General features: G+C 50.0%; 1 protein-coding gene across 1 annotated transcript in view; it reads right to left on the bottom strand.

Annotated features, from left to right (window-relative positions):
• Positions 1 to 22,799, bottom strand: part of SORL1 (sortilin related receptor 1) — a 136,518-nt gene that overhangs the window by 30,760 nt on the left and 82,959 nt on the right. Inside the window, exons 29-38 of the mRNA XM_088481813.1 lie at positions 18,378 to 18,509; positions 17,117 to 17,251; positions 14,988 to 15,137; positions 10,656 to 10,802; positions 10,286 to 10,414; positions 4,744 to 4,870; positions 2,589 to 2,758; positions 2,236 to 2,348; positions 921 to 1,025; positions 743 to 815 (exon numbers count right to left, since the gene is read on the bottom strand). Coding sequence (XP_088337939.1) covers positions 743 to 815; positions 921 to 1,025; positions 2,236 to 2,348; positions 2,589 to 2,758; positions 4,744 to 4,870; positions 10,286 to 10,414; positions 10,656 to 10,802; positions 14,988 to 15,137; positions 17,117 to 17,251; positions 18,378 to 18,509 — 1,281 coding nt within the window. The remainder of the gene's footprint in view (positions 1 to 742; positions 816 to 920; positions 1,026 to 2,235; positions 2,349 to 2,588; positions 2,759 to 4,743; positions 4,871 to 10,285; positions 10,415 to 10,655; positions 10,803 to 14,987; positions 15,138 to 17,116; positions 17,252 to 18,377; positions 18,510 to 22,799) is intronic.

Below are 22,799 nucleotides of genomic sequence, written 5' to 3'. Positions count from 1 at the left end.
GCTGAGAAAAGACTGCAGTCAGCTGTCAATGTGATCTCTTCCCCCTGACCCTGGCATTAAACTAGATGCTGGTGTAACATGGGAATTCCAGTCTCCATAATACAGAATACTTTAGTGATAGACATTATTGTCAATGCAAAAAGTACCGATCAGGCTTGCTGTGCCAATAAATGTAATACATTGAAACAATACGCTAATTCTTCCAGCGGATCCAGCAGCAGCGCGTCGTCAGGTGCAGAAGAGTAGGTCTGGATCCGCATGTTCACCCAACACAAAAGCATCGAAGACCTGGTCTATGGGGAAAACAACTGGGTGATGGGAACGTGGATGCGGACCATGGGTCTTGCAGCTAAAAAATGTTCCTGTACCTGGGCTGCTGGGGCACCATGGTGGCCAATCAGACCTCCCTGGAACGAGAGTCATTCTGCAGGACAATGCTACCTTGCCCTAACCTCCTCACCATGAGTGGCCATGCTGACCACCACTGGAGCTGCAGCTGAGGCTGGTGACAGAGGGGTGATGAGTGACCTCCGTGCTATAAGCAGACACCAAGGGTTGCCGTGCCCCTGTCTGCACATTTCAGTCTACTACACACAACAAAAGGAACGTAAAACACATTCCCACAAGGTCATATCCAGTGTTACATTATAGTCACTATGGCAGTGCCAGAGGAGGTGTAACCGGGGAGTCTGGATGTGAATGCACACAACACAAACATACAACTAATAGATCTCAGAATTACCTTTCCCCTCATCGGTGCTTACAGATTTGGCGATGCTCCATTCACCGACTCCCCGACTGGTAATAGCAGCCACCTGTACAACAGGCAAAATTATTAGTTTCCAAGACCATGAGAACAAGTACTATGTAAAAGGACCTGGGAACGCACGTCGTCACGTGTAAAGAATCGCTGTACTCACCCGCACAGAATACATCACGCTGCTTTCTGAAAACTTAATATCAAAGCAATGATCCTGTGCACTATGAGACGACCAGCCCTTTGTAGTGTTTGTCGTATACTCTACCTGGAGAGAGAAGAACGCCATTATGTCTATGCAGAATAAAGGCTCAATAACATGGTTTAAAAAAAATACATAATCCATATAAACTGTATGTATACTCAGCATGGCGTATAGCTCCACGCCACAGCACCAATCTCACTCCTGATGGTCTCTGTCCAATAGCAGCTCAAGTGCACCAGACATACAAACGTGTCCTTTTACAGCCTTGCTGATTGCGCTACAAACATGCTCATGCATCGCGCCATGCGATTACCAGCAGCAGCTTTGTTTACGGTAAGCTATGGCGCGTGCACAGCGATCGCACCATGCAATCCTATGGCGTCGTAGGTGCGGATGCAGTGCGCGTATCCGCTCGCCTCACGCCATGCATGGTGCGATTTTCCGCGTACGCAAACATGTAGCAGGACACAGCTGTATGACCGTCTCCTCCCGCATTTGGGACCAGATGCCGGAGATTGTGCAGATATGCATATCCTTGTACAAAGTACTTCTAACAAAACAATACTACAGACGGAGACAGTTTGTATAATCGGAATTGTTGGGTAAATGTGAGTAAATGGCAGCTGTGACAGGCGGAGTAGGAATAACTCCTACACAAGCCTGGATTAGGATTACAGGGCCTGATTCAAACCCGCTCGCAATCGCTATGCGCGCACAAATGGGTCGATGGCCGGACAGTGCGCATGCCCCGGAGCGAGCGAAAAATCACTTGCTCCGGGGCTCGCAACAAAACGGGGCGGCTGTCGACGTTGATCGACAGCTCGCCCCGTTTTGTAGGCGGGGAGGGGGGTTGGCTGGCCAAATGGAGGAAGGAACGCCTGCCGTTTGTGGGCGGCCCTACTGACATCACTCGTGATGTCAGTAGTTGAGCTTCCTGCTGTATTAGAGCAGGAAGCTCACTGGGACTTGCGTGAACGAGACCCTTGTGGTACAAGGGTCTCGTCACAAGCCCGATGGTCGCGACCATCACCTGGCCGCTCGCAAAAACGGTGGGTGGTCACCCACAGCTATGCGAGTGGCCAGGAAGCCAGCTCCCCAAAAAAAAAAAAAAAACGCCCCGATTCAGAACGGGCACTCTGAAAGAGCGTCCGGCTCTGAATCAGGGCCACAGTTTTTTGATAACATGCTCCTTAGTAAATCTCACCCCTAGTGAAAGGTGACACTGTCAGGTACTCTAGAAAATGTGTTTTCCCTCAGTTTGTTGCACACTTACCACATACTCCCGGATTAACCCATTGGGGCGCGACGGGGGCGACCAGCAGCTGGTGATGGTGGACGGAAGCTCTTTACTTAGCGAGAGCTGCAGGTGCTGCGGTGCATCGGACACTGACAAATACAGGACATTTATAGGTTAGATCTGTTGGAAAGATGAAGAGCAAACGGCATCCAAACAGCCAGAAAGTAACAGTATGTTCCCTCAGTCCCGCTGTCCCCCCCAATGAGTAATACATCTGCCATTTCAGTTACACAGCAACAGAGAACCTTGAAAAAGACACAGAGAGAACAGGTATGCACCAGAGAAGCACAGTCATCACCTTACATGCTGCTCAGTGATCGGTTACTTACGCCCTTCCGGTGTCCTCAGGGTCAGGATGTCGTTACTGTTGTGAACTTTGCGCAGACACTGCACCTGCACTTTCACTTGGTAGGTTGTGTCAGGCTTGAGGATTTTTAACACACAGATGGTCTTGCTGCTCTGGGTGTCCAGCATCTTCCACGTGCTCTCCCCGATCACCCTGAGAGAGAGGGCGTCACTATTACTCGGTTACTACCCGAATGCTCATTTCATACAGTTATAACCATTTTCTCCAAGGCCGTTTGGGGTGCACGGCTGCCATGACACTGAGGGGGCAGGAGCCGGGCAAGTCTTTACGTGGAAGGCGCAGGTCCCCCCCCTCCTCACTACTCCCTCTCAAGTTTAAATTTACAAAGCCCCATAGGCTAGGGGTAATACAGATACACAAACACTCAAACATTAACTTCAACTGAGCCTAAAGCTGGTAACGTAGAACAGACTCTGAGAAATAGACTCTCCATCATACAATCTGGGGGGACACTGCTAGACTGGGGACATTCCAAAGATGCCCCCCTAGGGGAGGGTATGCTCAGACATGGCTGAATAATGTGCCCAAAGCTAGCATCTTTGAACGGGAAAATAATAAACTGGGTACATGTGAGGGCAGAGGACCAAGTGGCTGCCCAACAGGAAGCGCTAACGGACTATTAGAATGAGCAGCTGAAATGTGGTCTAGAACCGGATGCCTGGCCCCTGAGTAATGGTAATAGTGGAGATATCAATCTGGCTAATTGTCTGTTTGGAGAGAGGCCATCGTTATATCTGCACATCACAGAGAATGAGCACACAGTCTGCTCAGAGGAGGAAATTAACTCCTTCAAACAAGGGCTGACCATCTCGCAATGAAAAGGTGGCAATCGGGCACCACCTTAGGCTAATAAGGCGGAGACGTGCGCAACACCACACTATCACTATGAAAAGGAGATCTGCAGGACAGAGCTCAACTCAGAGACCAGTCTGGCATATGTGCAAGAGCAAACAGGAAACTCATCTTCTACATCTTCGCTTCAACTGTCTTCAGGAGGTTTCAACTACTGAGTTGAAGACAACTAATAACTAGGTGCCATGAGAGTAACATACATGTGCAAAATAGTTTGAATCCTGGGAATAACGACAAAACATTCTGAGGGGAAGGGGCATTGGGTTTGAGAGCCCGGCAAACCAGAAAATGGGCACCTTTCTTCTAGTGTCGGGAGGCCATCAAATCTCTGGCCAACCCCAATGTTCCACCAGCAGACTGAACACCTCAAATTGTAGAGATCATTCTCCTGGGGAAATTGAGTAATGAATCTGATAATTCTCCACCACGGGAATGAACTGGCACAAAGTGTTCCCAGAATCCAGAAAGAATATTTCCCGCCAGAGAACTCATCTCCCCCTGATTTATATATGCATCAGCTGTGGAAATGTGCAACTGGACACAAATCAGCCAGTCCTTTAACACAGACTGAGCCTCTCAACTGCAACCACAGCTCCAGGGACTTTGATGTGAAGCCGAGCCTTGGCCCTGGAAAAAGAGAACCTGTAAAGCGAAGATGGGTTACAGCACCCCCAACCTGTAAAGCGAAGATGGGTTACAGCACCCCCTCCTCCCCCCGATAAAACCCTAAAGACTTGATTCTGTCTAGCTAACTGGGGTTTGGTCTTGGATCATGTTTATCTGAAACGTCTGTGAGTGAAGCCCTTAAAGGTTGAAGAGTTAAATTCATTCCATGACCCCTATCACCCATGGGTCAGAACCTGGGTGGCAAGTGGGGGGGCAATCAGGGTCATAACTTTAGGAATCACACCTGCTCCAATGGATGGGAGGACGTGAAACACTGCAGCAGAGGCGCTAGTTGGACAAGTGATAGAGGGGGAGCTAATGGTTTTCCATGTTGGGAGCAGCCAGAGTGGTGCCAATCAGACCCCAGCCTTACCGCAGGAGCTAGCCGAGACTGCACCACAAAGGAATGGTACCAAGGCAACAAATAAACACTTAGGAAGAGCAGTAGACAGCTATAAGGGAAAGACGGCAGCAGCCTCCTACAGGGGGAACCCATCCCATCATCTGTATACTTCTAATGGTCCCCTCACATAAGTCCTGAGCTTAGATCTGATACCTGTCCACCTATGGAACCGACACCATTGTCCTATCTCCATTACCTGTAATAGACGTTGTAAACGCAGGAAGACAGCGGCATCTTCTTCGGCCTGACCCACGTCAGAGTTATATTGCCAGAGAAATCGGCCGACCACTGGAGAGACTGAACCTTGTACACAACGCTGTCATCTGGGGGAATAAACAGGGTCTGTCAGGGCTGCTCACAGGTCAGGCGTCTGAGCACTGCACCTTCTAATATATCACTACAGCACTGGGGTACGCTGCTGTTATAGGCACAGTCACCAACTACCGACCACCCCATTATGTTACATTAGATAGGTTATGTTTTAAAAAAAATAAAATAAAATGATTGACCAGCTGTGTCTAATCAGTATAACACTTAGGAGACAGAGTGAAAAGTGATAAGAAAGTGATAAGGTGCCAACCAATCAGCTCCCAACTGTCATCTCACAGGCTGTGTTTGTAAAATGACAGTTGGGAGCTGATTGGCTGGCACCTTATCACTTTCTTATCACTTTTCACTCTGTCTCCTAACACTGCTCACTTTTCACTCTGTCTCCTAACACTGCTTAGTAAATAGACCCCTTACTGTAAAACATGGCAAAGCATTCAAGGCAAGAAAGCCAGGGTTAGCATGCATGTAATAAATAATGTATAGTTACTATCAGTTACAAATACAATATTAAGATGAGTAATGTCGGCTTTAGCAAAGCAGAGTAGGACACAAAACAGGATTTTGGTACTTACCGATAAATCCCTTTCTCCGATTCCACAGGGGACACTGGAGTTCAAGACAGTGGGGTATAGACGGTGGTAGAGTAGAGCCTGGCACTTTGAATAATTCTGAAGTGTGACTGGCTCCTCCACCCCTATATGCCCCATGAGCCCCAGTTTAAGAACTGAGCCCGAGAGGAGACGGAGGACAACAGGAAAACAAGGAGAAGGAGAAGACCACAGAACGGAACAAGACCGACTGAAGGAAAACAGAGGAAACCACTGCAGGGAATTATGCAGTCACACAACCATAGAAGGAACCAAACAACTGGCAGGAACGCAGCGCTGGGCGGGCGTCCAGTGTCCCCTGTGGAATCGGAGAAAGGGATTTATCGGTAAGTACCAAAATCCTGTTTTCTCCTTCATCCACTAGGGGACACTGGAGTTCAAGACAGTGGGGACGTCCCAAAGCCAACCTCCTGGGTGGGAAGCGCGGAGAACATGCCGACCCTTTGGCCAACAGAAAGAGGGACCGCCAAGAACCAGAGGTTCAACGGAAGGCAAGAGCGGAGGATCAAGTGTAGTGAGCCAGGAGACAATCAGAACTCCAAGCGGAACAGACACAGAAATTCCACAACTTACAGCGTAAATAGAATGGAATAAGTGGCTAGCGAGAAAACACCCTCAGGTGAGAAGCATCAGAACACTGGAAACTCAGCTGAAAACAGACCAAGCCAGACTATTGGGAGCAGAGAGCTCCAACCAGAATCCATATGAGAAGGGCAGTAACCCGAGAACAAAATTTGAGAAAACCGTACCAGATTCGGAAACAGGAAACTGCAGCTGTCGCAGATAGTAGAAAACCAGCACTGTTGGACATAATCATATAGATACAAGTATAACGATACCAATCTACAGAAACAGTGCTGATCCTGTCCACAGACTCCTAACAAAGTTTGCAGGGAGGTAAAAGTCAAGGCCGAACAGTCACCATCAACCATTCTGGAGGTCCAACTACTACAAAGTTGTAAACCAGCAGAAGGAAAAGACCATAGAAGTCTCCCATGAGTGGAGATCACACTGGGGACGAAGAAGAGGCAGCATCTAGAGGATTGAGATTACAATACCTTCAGAGGGTCAGACAGCAGAACCCCACTCCGAAAACAGAGTAGAAAACAGCGACTGAACACCTGGAGCTGAAAAGAAAATCACAGCCACAAACTCCAAAACAACAGACAATTCCCAACATGATAGAAGTGCGTAGTCAGTACCAACTGCTGGCCTGAACATATTCTGAAACACACAGGATACCCTAGCAGTTAAAGAACACGTATGCAACAGCCACCCAGGGAGAGCTACCAATATAGGGAAGCATCCCATACAGCAAGGCTAGAGCACTAGGACAACCCTGAAAGTACCAGTCAACAGATTCTAGTAGAATAGTGTCACTAATCTCAATGTTAAAACTATGCACCAGGGAAGCTCTAAAATGTAGAGCCAACTGATTAACAGAGCAGATGGCTGTTAGGACTACCACTAGGGTGCATAAGGGAGAATAACGGCTATGCCATGTCAGGTTGGGCATTAGTGGGGTAAGCCCGCTTACCTATGAGCGTCCAAAAGCCCTCTGGACGCTATGTAGAATGTCACTGACCTTTTCCATCTCACAGCAACCTGCCCCATCAGGTATAGGGAGAAGCTTCAGTGGGCTAAGACCCTATGCTCTACAGCACGGACTTCAGCCTGGAGATGTTGAGGTAGAAAACACTGTATAAACTAGCAAAATGTTAGTGGAGACAAGAAGGTTGTACAACAGTACTCTGCACCTGAGCTGGTTATATTAGGGATGTGTATCCATATAGAAACTTTTCATAAAACAGAAAACGGTCTGCTCGTGTAAGTATCAGTACATTAACACTTATAATGGTGTGTATTAAGCCCACAAATCTAATACAATCCAGGCCTGACCCTGCCTATATCAGCGGGTGGCCCTAGGCCTTCATTTAATTTAACAAATGAAGCCCTGAGGATGGAATAGAACCTGGATGCTCTATGTACAGATAGAATGTACCTAGGGGCCCTTTAGACACTCATGTATTGAGATATGTGACAAGACAATAATATGGAGTACCGGAATCTATACGGAGAAGGGTACCTGTAAATAGACAGAGTGCGTTCGTTATCCCCAGAAAAGAAGGGATATATCTGTAGTGATAACCCCAATAGGGTTAAAAACCAGGTTTTTCCAATTATTAGAAAATATTCATACAAGGAATGGGAATATATCAGTATATATACACACATACACACAGACAACATAGTTGCATGAGAAGGCCATCTCTTTGAAAGGAAGAGTAGTGCCTACACAGCAAGTTTACTTGTCAGACTCCTGCACGGGGAGATCAGCATGCCATATCTATACATGTCCTGCCTCAGGAGATCAGCATGCTATATATATATATATATATATATATATATATATATATATATATACATACACACACACACACATACACACACACAAATATCCCGCCTTCTTAGTGTCTTATAAGTTTGCTATATATATATATATATATATATATATATATATGTATACACACACACATACACAAACATCCCGCCTTCTTAGTGTCTTATAAGTTTGCTACCAAGTGCAAAGTTGAAAATAATCATAGATCACCCTAAAGGGGGGCGTCATAGATAGGGACTGACAAGAACAGAACTATAACCCCAGGAGGATTAAAGTACATATGATATATATATATATATACATATATACATATATACACACACACACACACACACACACACACAGCACGCGCTGTCCCTAAGCCCAGCGTTTTGGCCCACCGCTCCAGCTAGTCAGGAGTGGTGGGATATACTTACAAACTGCTGCGGCCGGGTTGCTGGGCTGGGGGGCAAATGAGGAAACCCGGACACAAACCGGTTTCAGTTGTGTCGGGTCCTCATGGAGTCCGATGACTCTGTTTAAAGTCCCCCCGCAGGGTCACCGGACACAGGCTGCAGTAGCCGTGTGGTGCCCTCCCGGCGGCTCCCACGTAGCAGGCAGACTGCCACAGTAAACAGTCTGCCTGTCCTCAATGCTTTAAAATAAAAAGCTCTAAAAAAATAAAATAAAATAAATTATACTCAAAAAAGGCTGGAGACAGCCTGATGTGCTTCCGGCTCTCTCGGGCACATTCTAAAAACTGGGGCTTATGGGGCATAGAGGGGGAGGAGCCAGTCACACTTCTAGATTTTTTTTAAAGTGCCAGGCTCTACTCTACCACCGTCTATACCCCACTGTCTTGAACTCCAGTGTCCCCTAGTGGATGAAGGAGAAATAACCCTAGTTACATATAAGGGAGTATCCAGTAGGAGTAACATGGAATAAGGTGTAGATAGAAAGATTCCTATAACCTGGAGAGGAGAGCGCAGGGGATTTGCGACAATGCATGTAAAGGATGAACGTTACACGTCAGATGGAGCCGGTGACCTATTTGGGCCAGGGAGCAGACGGGAGAACAACAGGTGAAAGCCAACAGAGCACCCGATCTCCTTGCCAGGAACAGCGATTCATCATGGACGGAGCACAATGCTTGCCTATAACTTACTGTTCATTCTGTGCCAATTGTTACTTCTCTGCAGCCTAATTCGGCCAGTACCTGCGGCTGGCGTACATCAGACCAGAGTCGTCATCCTTAGTTTAGCCAATACGCGTTTCTACCCTCATCGCTCGGCCACAGATTAACTGTGCGGGTGAGAGGCATCCACCTCAACTTACTCTATTGTAACTGAGGCTGGTACAGTGCACAGACATAGGAGCCACTGGGCTGGGAACTTTGTCATACCAGTGCGACCCACTTCCAAACAGTCTTCTCAAAAGGCCCAGCCAGCCATAGTGTTCCACCTGCTGAAGCCCATCTGGCTTCCCTAGTGTACATTTACCCCCAGACGCCGTCATTGCTTGAGCTAGGTAGGGGTAGTCACAAAGAAGGCGTTCTGACAAAACAGACTTCACAGGGTCCCTTCGGGATTAGAAAGTCAGCTAATGCCAGACTGCTGCTCGTGAAGAACAAGTTGTGAACGAGCAAATCAGTCTATGTCCCCCTCCCACAGATGACTTGTCTACGTAACAGGTCCATTTTAATGAGAGAACCGATGCAAAGGAACAAAGGGCCTGATTCAGAGCCGCTCGCTAGATGTGATCGCTCGCACGATGTGTATGCAAATTGCGTAGGCAGTGCTGTCGCACAGCAATGCATTAGCACGCCCAGTATTTCTTAGACAGCGATCACAGACACCCACCAGCCTGTCTTAAGATGCCCAATTGTGCCCGTCATGTCCAGGAAGTGTAGGCAACCATCGGTACATCGGATGCTATCGCAGCGCTTGAGGTTGACCATACCCTGCCGCAAGCACTGTGAGCACTTCAGTGTAAAACCAGCCAGGTGACGTGTACTATGATGCTGTCTTATAATTATGCACGCCTCTGACACGCCGCTGAGATACTCAGGCACGCCTGTGTTTGCACCTCCACTCCCCCGTTATTAATGGCCAGCCCCTGTTACCACCTACAGACGGCTTCCCCTGTCACTCACTCTGCTGGGCCGTCTATGCGCAGCGAGCGAATGCATTGTGAACTTTCGCTAAGGTATACACACTACATACCATCGGCAGCAGCGAGAGTATGCATCTTAGCGAGCGGGTCTGAATGAGCTCCAAAGTTCAGGGGGCATAACCAAATTAGAACTCAATAAGAGACTATGGAGCCCACTGGTAAGCATACGGGCAACCACAAATATGTAAATGAGTTAGTAGTGACGCGACACAGACCAGTAAACAGTAACAAAGCAGGTGGCTGCCTACCAGTGCAATTATTTTCATCGCTGCCATCAGAACAATCCAGGAAGCCGTCACAGCGATCAGACAGCGCAATACAGGCCTCCCCGTCATCGCACTGAGTGCCGTTCGCGCAGGAGGAAGGCCTATGAGTGGCTGAAAAACACATCACAGATTATATAATGGCTGCACATTGCCAATAAGATTTACAGACATTGGGAAGATCAGCATTTGCTACACGTATGTTACGCCGTGTAGATACATCATTGAACACTATAGAACTTATTGTTACATTAAACCAACCAACCATTGCACATATATCAGAACGCATGTCCTCGATTCACTGATCACATAACGTTACGGAGCAAAATTCCAATGAACAGACTACGGGACTTACGACAATTGAGCTCATCCGCGCCATCCTGGCAGTGTCGGACCCCATCGCACAGCTTCCATTTTGATATACAGGTCTTCCCGTTGGGGCACTCAAACTCGAAGCGGCTGCATCGGTCATGCGAGGCGGTGGTGGGAGCCGTGGCGATGACTGCTCGCACGGTGCCATGCAGAGAGAAGCACAGAGAGAACTGGTATGTTACCGAGCACTGGGCGCGATTACAGACCCCCTCTGGCGCACAAGGCAATCCACTTGCACAGATCACATTAAACACCTCACAGGTGGCTAAATGGTTAAATCTCATATCCGGTTCCATACAACATACACAGCGGATTGTAAATGCGCGCTACCGACTATCGGGAATTTTGCCTAGTTAAATTTTAGCCCATGCAGGTTCCAACAGGTTGGCGCCTACCAGTTAGTGGTGAATACTCGGGCGGCTCTCATGTTGTAAACGATAGAAAATAAGATTGTGTAGAACTAAATCACAGACAGACCAACTACAGCAGTATTACAAGACATGCTCACAGTACAGCAGGATATAATATAACCTAGTACTGTGTATAACGTCCCGGAGGCTGGGAGATACAGAAGGGTCACCGCTGAGGCTTCCATTGTCCTGTCAGTGGGATTTCCTCAGAGAGAAAAGCCCACCAACAGGGAACGTGTGGACGTCATTGTTTCTCCTTAAGTGCCCGGAGCTTACACTCACACCTCTATACCCCAGTGTTCCCCTCCCCGTTAGAGGATTCAGATAAAGTAATAAAATGACCCTGCGCCCATTGGCGTAACTACAGAGGGTGCAGTTGCTATGGGGCCCGCGGCCTGGGGGGGGGGGCCCGAGTGCAAGCAATCTTATTTTTTTAAAAATGTAAAGTTTATTTAATCTGGTGTGGGCCCCCTGTACCCTCTGTAGGTATGCGGCAGCCACCGGAGGTTTAAACTGCCCGGCCAGGAGAAGGAGTCCAGCAATGAGAGGGGAGCCGCCTGCAGCCGCCCGCTAGAAGACTCTCAAGATAATGACAATGATGTCATCGTCTCGCAAGTGACGGTCCAGGAAGGAGAGGAGACTGTGCGCATAGGCAGGTAAGAGCACGGCAACCGCTCTCCCCACACCACCTGGGCCCTCCGGTCGTTACCGCTGCTGACCCGCAGACCTCAGCTGCATTCAGTGGCGGGCTGGGCCCCCCCGGTGCCATGTGCCCCCCGGGCCGCAGCGCCATGCGGGCAGTCTGTCACTGTGACACAGGCTGCACCGCGTGTGTAGCGCTGACCGGACGAAGTTCGGTCAGCGCTACACACTGCCAAACACACAGCCGCCGGCTCCGGCAGCTGTGTGTTTGTTTCAGCAGCTGATTAGAGTCTGTCAGACTCTCATCGGCTGCTGCTGCTCCCACTGCAGGAGCCATCTTCCGGCTCCCGCTGTGGGTAATGGCAGAGACGACATGATGTCATGACGTCTCTCCCATAATGCAAAGCGGCCCGGGAGGACGGATGGAGGAGCTGATAGCAGCGGCAGGACCAGGAGCGGGGTATCAGGTAACTTTTTTTTTTTTATTACGTGTCTCTACTGCGGGAGGGCTACGACTGGGGGCACTACAAGGGGGATTACTACTGGGGGTACTACTACTGGGGATACAAGGGGGGGCTACTACTGGGGGTACAAGGGGGGCTACTACTGGGGGCACTACAAGGGGGGGGGGGGACTACTACTGGGGGCACAACAAGGGGGGGACTACTACTGGGGGCACAACAAGGGGGGGGGGACTACTACTGGGGGCACAACAAGGGGGGGGGGACTACTACTGGGGGCACAACAAGGGGGGGGGACTACTACTGGGGGCACAACAAGGGGGGGGGGGACTACTACTGGGGGCACAACAAGGGGGGGGGCCTACTACTGGGGGCACAACAAGGGGGGGGGGGGGGGCCTACTACTGGGGGCACAACAAGGGGGGGCCACTACTGGGGGCACAACAAGGGGGGGCCACTACTGGGGGCACAACAAGGGGGGGCCACTACTGGGGGCACAACAAGGGGGGGCCACTACTGGGGGCACAACAAGGGGGGGCCACTACTGGGGGCACAACAAGGGGGGGCCACTACTGGGGGCACAACAAGGGGGGGCCACTACTGGGGGCACAACAAGGGGGGGCCACTACTGGGGGCACAACAAGGGGGGGCCACTACTGGGGGCACAACAAGGGGGGGCCACTACTGGGGGCACAACAAGGGGGGGCCACTACTGGGGGCACAACAAGGGGGGGCCACTACTGGGGGCACAACAAGGGGGGGCCACTACTGGGGGCACAACAAGGGGGGGCCACTACTGGGGGCACAACAAGGGGGGGCCACTACTGGGGGCACAACAAGGGGGGGCCACTACTGGGGGCACAACAAGGGGGGGCCACTACTGGGGGCACAACAAGGGGGGGGCCACTACTGGGGGCACAACAAGGGGGGGCCACTACTGGGGGCACAACAAGGGGGGGGCCACTACTGGGGGCACAACAAGGGGGGGGCCACTACTGGGGGCACTACAAGGGGGGACTACTGCTGGGGGCACTACAAGGGGGGACTACTGCTGGGGGCACTACAAGGGGGGACTACTACTGGGGGCACTACAAGGGGGGGGACTACTACTGGGGGCACTACAAGGGGGGGCTACTACTGGGGGCACTACAAGGGGGGGGACTACTACTGGGGGCACTACAAGGGGGGGGACTACTACTGGGGGCACTACAAGGGGGGGGGACTACTACTGGGGGCACTACAAGGGGGGGGACTACTACTGGGGGCACTACAAGGGGGGGAGACACTACTACTGGGGGCACTACAAGGGGGGGAGACACTACTACTGGGGGCACTACAAGCGGGGGGGACTACTACTGGGGGCACTACAAGGGGGGGGGACTACTACTGGGGGCACTACAAGGGGGGACTACTACTGGGGGCACTACAAGGGGCGGGGGGACTACTACTGGGGGCACTACAAGAGGGGGCTATTACTGGGGGCACTACAAGGGGGGGACTACTACTGGGGGCACTACAAGGGGGGGGACTACTACTGGGGGCACTACAAGGGGGGGGACTACTACTGGGGGCACTACAAGGGGGGGGACTACTACTGGGGGCACTACAAGGGGGGGGGACTACTACTGGGGGCACTACAAGGGGGGGGGACTACTACTGGGGGCATTACAAGGGGGGGGACTACTACTGGGGGCACTACAAGGGGGGGACTACTACTGGGGGCACTACAAGGGGGGGGCTACTACTGGGGGCACTACAAGGGGGGACTACTACTGGGGGCACTACAAGGGGGGGGGGGGGGGGGACTACTACTGGGGGAACTACAAGGGGGGGGGGGACTACTACTGGGGACACTGCACAGGGGGGACCACTACTGGGGGCACTATATAAGGGGCTTACTACTGGGGGCACTGCACAGGGGGGACCACTACTGGGGGCACTGCACAGGGGGGACCACTACTGGGGGCACTATAAGGGGCACTGCATAGGAAGATCACTACTAGGGGCACTACTGGTGGCCTGCATAAGGGGGTCCTCTACTAGGGCACTGCATAATGGCACCACTACAGGGGGCTGCCCCACATCTTTACTTTACATTAATTCCAAATGGAACTGCCTCCTCCCTGGAACACTTGAGGGGGGGGTGCCTAAGCACGCACGTGCTCCGGGCACCCTGGCTACACGCTACTCCTCTGCCAGGGCCACCTGCATGCATTTGCCCCCCAGGCTAAAAGTTGCCAGCCAGCCCCTGGCTGCATTAGTCCTTTATTGAGTCAAGGTAGACGCGGGTGGGTCCGGAAACTGCTCCCCACAACACCCGGCTATTACCGCTGCTGCCCCCGGGCCGGGACACTATCATCTGCAGCAAGAAATGAGTCTTTACTGCAGATGATGGTGTCCAGGCCCGCGGTCAGCAGCGGTAATAGCTGTTACCGTATGTAAAGCAGCACACAGTGTACAGGCATACCAGCGACATTGGTTGCCTTAATAGGCTTTGTGGAGGAGGTGGTTTGTACATTGCATAAAAATGATAGTCAACGGTAAACTCGCCTCTAGTGCAGCACTAGGCATTACCACTGTGGTGGATACCTGACTTGAGGGGGTCCATTAGAAATTTTGCTATGGGGCCCACAGAGTTCTAGTTACGCCCCTGCCTGCACCCGTTATAAAGTTGATTATTACCTCCCCACACCATTACAGACAGCTAAAGATCCTTAGGCACTTCCTCTGATAAAACGTAGATGAAATTCAAACTCTTCTGTATCGGCCAATTGGTAACACACACGCGTGTAGCTCTCATACCTCCAGTGGGGCATCCCTCCTCGTCAGAGCCATGTATACAATCCTTGTACCCGTCACAGACCCACGTGTTCATAATGCAGACCCCGTTGTCACATCGGAAGTGATTGGCCGGACAGGTGGACGGTCTCGTGGTGGTCTGGGGAATGGTCTCTAGAAAAGGCAGAAACAGTAACTTCAAGGGTTTGTGATTGTGGGTAATAAGTTCTACCTGATGGGGATGCGAGTTTTTTACAAGTCTTGGAAGCCGGGTTCTAATGGAATAGGAACGAGAGAGAGAAAATATTTAACTTAAACCTTGTAACAGTGGGGTAATTAAGATTTAGGAAGTTATTAGCATAAAATAAAATGCTGGCTAGAGAGGGGCAGGTACCTGCTGGCCAAGTGTACCATTGGGGGGGGGGGATCAGTAAGAAGGAGCTTTAATAAAACAAAGTAGTATAAGATGGCAGCAAAAGCCAAAACCAGTGACCTCTTCATGGACCAGTGACATCATACCATTAGCCCTGGCTGCCACTCTACATCTTATTTCCACCACAATGTCCCTCAAGTGAGTTGGAGAAACAAGTTCTACTGGTCCCCTAATAAGCCCTTTTGTGCCCCCCCCCAAAAAGCATAACATCTCCCCACGGTATGCACAAGTAATGATTGTCTACTGCAGAGATCGGCTCACCCCAGGGGGGTTTCCACTTAACGGCTCATCATCCCCCTGACTCAAGCACGAGTCCATCTCGTCAGCCAACATTCGGTATTTCCATACACAGCAAGGAGACATTCTATGCACCCCCCCCACCCCCCAGGCTGTGGGAACAGTACGGGTCTGGGGGCTAGAGTCATTATCCCGCACTTTGGTAATCCCGCTTTGAAGAATGGAATATAAGTGCTAAGCCAGGCCGTTTTATTTACTTTTGTTGTCGCTTTAAATCCATCGGTCAAAGTCACCCTTTCATCGTCATCTTTGACAAACGCAACATTCAGCAAGAGAGCTGAAACACATCAGTAAAGCGACTCAGCCAGAATTAAAAGTTTCACCCTGAGTACGAGACCTGGAACGAAACGGTTTTCACGCTGTGGAAGTGTTGCCCTGACTGTTCTCGTACAGACCTCAATTACATAACTCGCTAGCGTGATAGACGGACAGAAACCAATGATTTGCACGGCAGAGAGGAAGCATTAAATGGACAACGGAGACCCTCTCCCAGTCCTGCCACATCCACCTTCACAATATCTCCAGGATCAGACCCTCTCTCAACCTGGAGGCAATGAAGACCCTCATCCACTCAATGGTCTTCCTGACTCTCTCTCCTCCCTCCCTCTCCCCCCCTCCTGTCCATCCTCAATGCTGTTGTGTTGCTAAGCTTTTCCTCCATCCGTATTGGTTCTGCGTCCCCGCGCCATATACTGGCTCCCCTTCTCGTACAGGACCATCATACTCGCCTATAAAGCCATCAGCCATTCTCCCAATTATGAAATATTAAAAACAGCTAACCCCAAGAAAGAAGAAATCAAAATGGTATAGTATTTGTGCATCAGGGACTGACTTCTAATGTCATACCAACAGCATGTGGGGGTCATATACATCACATAGGTGTTTTTTTTCCCCTAAAACTTAATACACAAATATAAATTGTATGACCCGAACGTTACATTACCCAGATAATACAGAGATGCTGGTGTACGGATGTATCCGGTCACAGATGCATTACCTACACCTGACTGAGGAAGACTGTATACAGCTTACTCAGCGGGGGTTCCATACAGAGACGTCGGGTTTTCGTTCCTAAAACGGGTGGTCTGTTTATTGTGGAACTACAATAGCAGCATGCCAAGAGCCGCACTGTCTCACCATGCCCAATTGCCAAAGGGAAGTCCCCCTTGTACTGACCCATTAGGGTTCAGGACAAGCTGCCCGTTTTGTGTATTTATACAATTGTTCCAAAAAGCACCAATGGGGAATCAGCCCTAAGCCCTCTGCTGGCAGACGATGGAACCATAGGTAAAAAATAATGACAATACTTTGCAGAACACTGGCAATGTGATGCCATGTGTCGCCTAGTGCCACGGAGCCTTACCCTAAATGCCAGCTGACCCCAGGCTACACCTGTACTGACAGAACATTAGGACAGACTGACCTCCACAACCCTTCTCGTCAGACCAATCCCCACAGTCGTTCTCGAAGTCACATTTCCACCGTGTGGGTATGCAGTGCCCGTTCTCACACTGGAACTGGTAATTTTGGGCACAGGCAGGCGTGTCCGTAGGGTTCGCTGCAGTAGACATAAGAGTGAGAAGTGAGACAATACGGACATTCTTGTTTCCCACAGGTAAGGATACATTGAAATTCAATTACATAACCCCCCCCCCCCCCCCCCCCTCTGCTGGCAACAGTTTAGCTGGAAATAATACTCTACAGATTCACCTGCTTCCTGTAAGTTAGGCCCTGGCTGTACCAAGCTCGTACAGAACGCCGACGGAACTTACATGTCAATGAGTAGGATGGTAATGGGGGATCACTCAGCCCTATGAGTGCGTAGCAGTAATAGGTCCAGATAACCGCTGGATACTGCAGGCAGCAGAGGGGACTCTCGGGTCATATCAATTAGCCACAAGGAGAATTGCCGTAGTAACAGTGTGAAAACGCCAACACCACCCTCTCGGCCTGATCTTGCCCCAGACTAGTGCATTTTTGTGCATAGCCCTATTGAGGTACCATAAGTACGACATATAGTTGCATTTACTTAACGCAAGGGGACCCGCAATTGATTGAACTGACAGCGGTCACCAGCTAAGCAGCTAGTGCACTCAACTATGTGTGCGCACGTGGTGGAGCGCAATTGTGCACTTCATAGCTTGATTGGCTGCAGCCCTGTCCAATCAGCTACGCTGTATGAGACTAAGTTGTATGAGCTACGCTGTATGAGACTAAGTTGTATGAGCTACGTTGTATGAGACTAAGTTGTATGAGACTAAGTTGTATGAGCTATGTTGTATGAGCTATGTTGTATGAGCTATGTTGTATGAGACTATGTTGTATGAGACTATGTTGTATGAGACTATGTTGTATGAGACTAAGTTGTATGAGACTAAGTTGTATGAGCTATGCTGTATGAGACTTAAAGACCTGGGAGTTTAAATCTCCCAATCACGGTGCACAAAGGGCTATTGCTGAATATAGATGCTTATAAGTGAACAACTACTTGATATTCAGTATTATATGGTAAACTGATCATATATTAAGTATCGTTCTATACACAGTTATCACCCTGTGATCAGCGTTGGAGATAATAAAACAAAGGCGGCATGGACGTAAATCGCATCGTGGTCATCGCGCACTATAACGCTTGCTGGGTTATTCATCACGACACACATAACTGGATGAGCCATATACGTTACCACAGTTCGCCTCGTCTGAGTAGTCTCCGCAGTCATCCATGCCGTCGCACTTCCAAACCAAGCTGATGCAGATGCCGTTCAGGCAGGAGAAGCTCTGGGAATCGCAGTTCTGCTTAAATTCTGGATCTCGAGCTACAAAGCGCAGACGACACGAAGTTTAAGCAACCGGGAAACACGACATTTCCTCATAACATACTTAAGATAAAGTTGCCCAGCATTAGTAAATACGGCCGATTCATTCAGAAACAAATACACTGTGCAGACAAGCGAACCAGGACTTATTTACTGGTTCTATAGCATGTAAACCCTACATTTACATTGACTGCCGTCTCCCCACATCCCCTGCTAATGGCTTATACATAGTTCTATATATATATATTGATTCTATAGCATGTAAACCCTACATGTACATTGACTGCCATCGCCCCCCATCCCCTGCTAATGGCTCATACATAGTACTATATATATATTGGTTCTATAGCATGTAAACCCTACATGTACATTGACTGCCGTCTCCCCCCATCCCCTGCTAATGGCTTATACATAGTTCTATATATATATTGATTCTATAGCATGTAAACCCTACATGTACATTGACTGCCGTCTCCCCCCATCCCCTGCTAATGGCTTATACATAGTTCTATATATATATTGATTCTATAGCATGTAAACCCTACATGTACATTGACTGCCGTCTCCCCCCATCCCCTGCTAATGGCTTATACATAGTACTATATAACAAGAGATATGGTAAGAACTTACCTTTGTTATCTCTGTTTCTACGAAGTCCATAGGGTCCACAGGGTTGACCTTGGGGTATAGGTTGGGAACCAAATCCGGGCACCACGCAGTTAAAGCTTTTAGCTCCCAGGATGCACTTGGGTCCACTCTCCCTATAACCCCGCCCCCCAGCCAGAGGCACCTCAGATTGTAAGTAGCCAAAGGCCGGAGGAGGAGAGAAAAAGAGAGAGAAAACTGGAACACTCTAGAACCATACTCACAGAAAAGGAGACGGGAAGCCGGTGACCAGTAACACAGCCCATATGAAGCCAGGTGCGTCAGGGCGGGCGCCCTGTGGACCCTATGGACTTCGTAGAAACAGAGATAACAAAGGTAAGTTCTTACCATATCTCTTGTTTTCTACTTCAGGGTCCATAGGGGGTCCACAGGGTTGACCTTGGGGATGTCCCAAAGCAGTTCAACCAAGGGTGGGGACGCTCCTGTGCTGAGAGGAGAATCCGTCGCCAAAAAGGAAGCATCCTGAGAGGCAAAGGAAACCAATGCCTAGAACCTTAAAAAGGTATGGACAGAAGACCACGTGGACACCTAGTAAGGCAAAACAGCCGAGGCGCCACGACGAGCCGCCCACGAGGGTTACACGGCCCGAGAAAAAAACAAGCCTCAACGACAGAAATGCCCACCCATGGGTAGGCCCCTGAGGAAGACATACGAGGCCATCCAGTCAACATTTCATTATAGGCCGGCCATCGTTTCCTGTTAAAACCAGAAACCGCAGACCACCAATAAGGAGTCCGCTTACCATAAGGAACTTGAACGGATCACATAAAGCCAAAGAGGCCGGACCACAGTCCATGAGGCCACAACAGCCGAGAGGACTGGGAACTGAATGGCCATACCATAAGTTCCAGAATAATATGGAACCTAAAAACCACTTTAAGAAGAAACACAGGGCGAGAGCAACTCACACCCTGACATGATGCCCTCCAGAAGAGGGAGCCACATGAGAACGCTCCCCATTCAGACACTCTCCTGGTTGATTTAAACACCCTGAGAGAGAGAGAGAGAGAGAGCTTAAACAATAGACCATGTAATGGCTATCACAACCAGCGGTTCCATGGACTGTCCCCGGAGGGAACAAAGAACCACTACTAACTCCCCAGGAGTCCCTAGGGAGGATAAGTGGAGACATAATCCAGAAAACACTCCAAAGGATGAACTGGATACCAGAGCGGAGCAATTCCATATCTTAACCATACCGACAGTGTAGAGATCCGCACTGTCAGGAAGGCCAGGCCAAGGGTGAAACCCAAGCCAGCTGGAAGGAATGCCAGAATATCTGGAAATCCTGGACACCGGAGGATCGTATCGACAGGTACGATACCATAAGAATTATGTATGCCACAGTCCGTGGCAGATCCCAGCAAAGTCTGGCCTATCTGCTCTAAACATCTCAATGAAGACAGAGCCAGGGAAGCCCGAGGACCACAGTAGGGGCGCAGTTAAAGACAAGCGATCCAGATCCAGGGAAAAACAAGGACCCTGAGACAACAGGTCCAGATAGTGAAGCAGTAGGAACGGAGCATCGAGGAGGAGACTCCGAAAATCTTAGTACCAGTGATGTCTGGGACGACCTGGAGCCCCCAGAAGGAAAGCCCCTCCGTCTCGAATTAAACTTCCGAAGACCTCGAGGAAGAAGGGAGACCGGAGGACACAGGTACACAAAGTGGAAGGACCACTTCACTGACAAAGAGTCACTGAAGGTAGCTTCAGTACTCCTAGAGCTGGACTGTAACACCGGTAATGTGTGATCGAGTCAGAAGGCCATGGGGATCAATCCCCTCAGGGAGGCCCCCTCTGCTCACCAGGAGTTGAAACCTCTCTTGGAGAAGAGACTAGTCCCCGGGATGCACGCCGTGACGGCTGAGGAAGCCCGCTTCCCAATGGAGAGCTCCGGGAATAAACACCGCAGAGTTGGCCAGGAGAAGACCCTTGGACTATGTCAGAATGGGTGACATTCCTAACATTGCCACCCAACTACCAGTGTTGCCTAGATGGAAGCCACTGTTGTGACACTGTCGGACTGAACCTATTCAGGTTAACCGTGACAAATGGGTTAGGCCAGAGTGAAAGTCCAAGACAGCTTAAAGTATCAACAAGGTAAGTGGCAGGGCAGAAGCGACAGACGTCCAACTGCCCCGAAATGAATGCGGACCAGACACTGTCTTTAGCAAAGAACACCCTGGACGAGATGGCCATAGCCACCCGGACAGAGACCAACTCGCCTCCGTAGAAAGTATCATCGTTCGAACAGTGATCCGATGGAAAAAACTCGATCCATCTGGAGGGGAGTCAATTATGGCAAGGCCTGGAATGGAACTGAGCACATTCCACCCTACCAAAAGGTAGACACTCTGGTAGACCGCGCATCACAAAGAGTAATGACATATGTCGACTGCGTAGATATCCGCACCCTCGAAGTTGAAGAGTGGAGATCTTGTCTTACGCCAGAAAAATTCTCAGATTCTGAGAATCCAGCAGTGCTCCCAGATGAAGAAAACCCTGTGAGGGATGCAGGGAGGACTTTTCTGTGACGAGAAGAAGCCCCGGTTATCCTGACCTGGCGGTAAAGTACCTTGGTGATCCTGCTAAAAGTAGGAGACCGTCCAGAGAAAGGAGCATTCGGATACACTGAACAGGTGAACTGTCAGAAAATCCATAAAGCTGGTAAACCCCGGTGGAGTTGAGGACAGCCCCAAAAGGCAGAGCCCGAAACTTACAAGTGTTGCTGTGGCACAGCAAACCTGAACCCATGCTGATGAGAGGGCTCTGTATGTACCCGTAGGTACGTATCCTGAATACTCGGATATACCATAAAATCCCCAGGTTCCAAACATCGGATGATGGAGCATGGACGATTCCACCTGAGTCAAGGCACCGTTGGAATCTGATTCAGGGATTTGAGACAGAGTATAGGCAAAGGAGGACCAGTCGGTCACCGCCCCAAAAAGAAAGTAGAACAACCAGTCCCTCACTGAGATAGTGAGGTTGGCCGAAATAGCTCTGCTTACCACAAAGACTGTATAGCTTTCTGGGATTGTAAGGCCCTGATCAGTTCTGAAGAAGGGCCCGTGTACCAATGCCTGTGAGGAGGCTGCATGAGCAATGAGAGGCCGTTGAGAATCAGTACCTCACTCTGGAAATTCCCCAGATGTAGACCTGTCCCGTCAGGCTGAGGGTATATCCTCAGGTGTAGAAACAGGGTCGTCCGGAAGTCCAGGACTGCTCGGTACTGGATATGGTGGCCCCCGTGGAGGCCGACAGCCTAGGAAAAAACAGGCCTTTAGGCTGACCCTGAGGACAAAAAGACTTAACAGAGTTAGTCCGAATGTAGTGGGAGTAGCTAAAGACGGTATCTCCCCATTAGTGATACTGCCAATGATGCAACGATCTTGTCAAGGTCAGGACCAAACAAGAACTTCCCCCTGGAAGGAGTGTGCACCTCTGCTTTCCCATAACGCAGCCATAGGGTACTGCGGCGGATACAGATGCCGCCGAAACCCTGAAAGTTAGAAGACCGGCATCCCATGAGGTAATCCCACATATGACCACTGCATATTTTGTGAGCGGCAAAAAGATATTTGAACCTCAGACGTGTTGGAGGGGAAAAACGTCACAAAAGCA

This window comes from Taudactylus pleione, unplaced genomic scaffold, assembly GCF_031769625.1.
Source record: "Taudactylus pleione unplaced genomic scaffold, aTauple2 ptg000278l, whole genome shotgun sequence".
Lineage (NCBI taxonomy): Eukaryota > Metazoa > Chordata > Amphibia > Anura > Myobatrachidae > Taudactylus > Taudactylus pleione.
The sequence above is the reverse complement of the archived record's forward strand: the minus strand, read 5'-3'. Positions and strand labels throughout refer to the sequence as shown.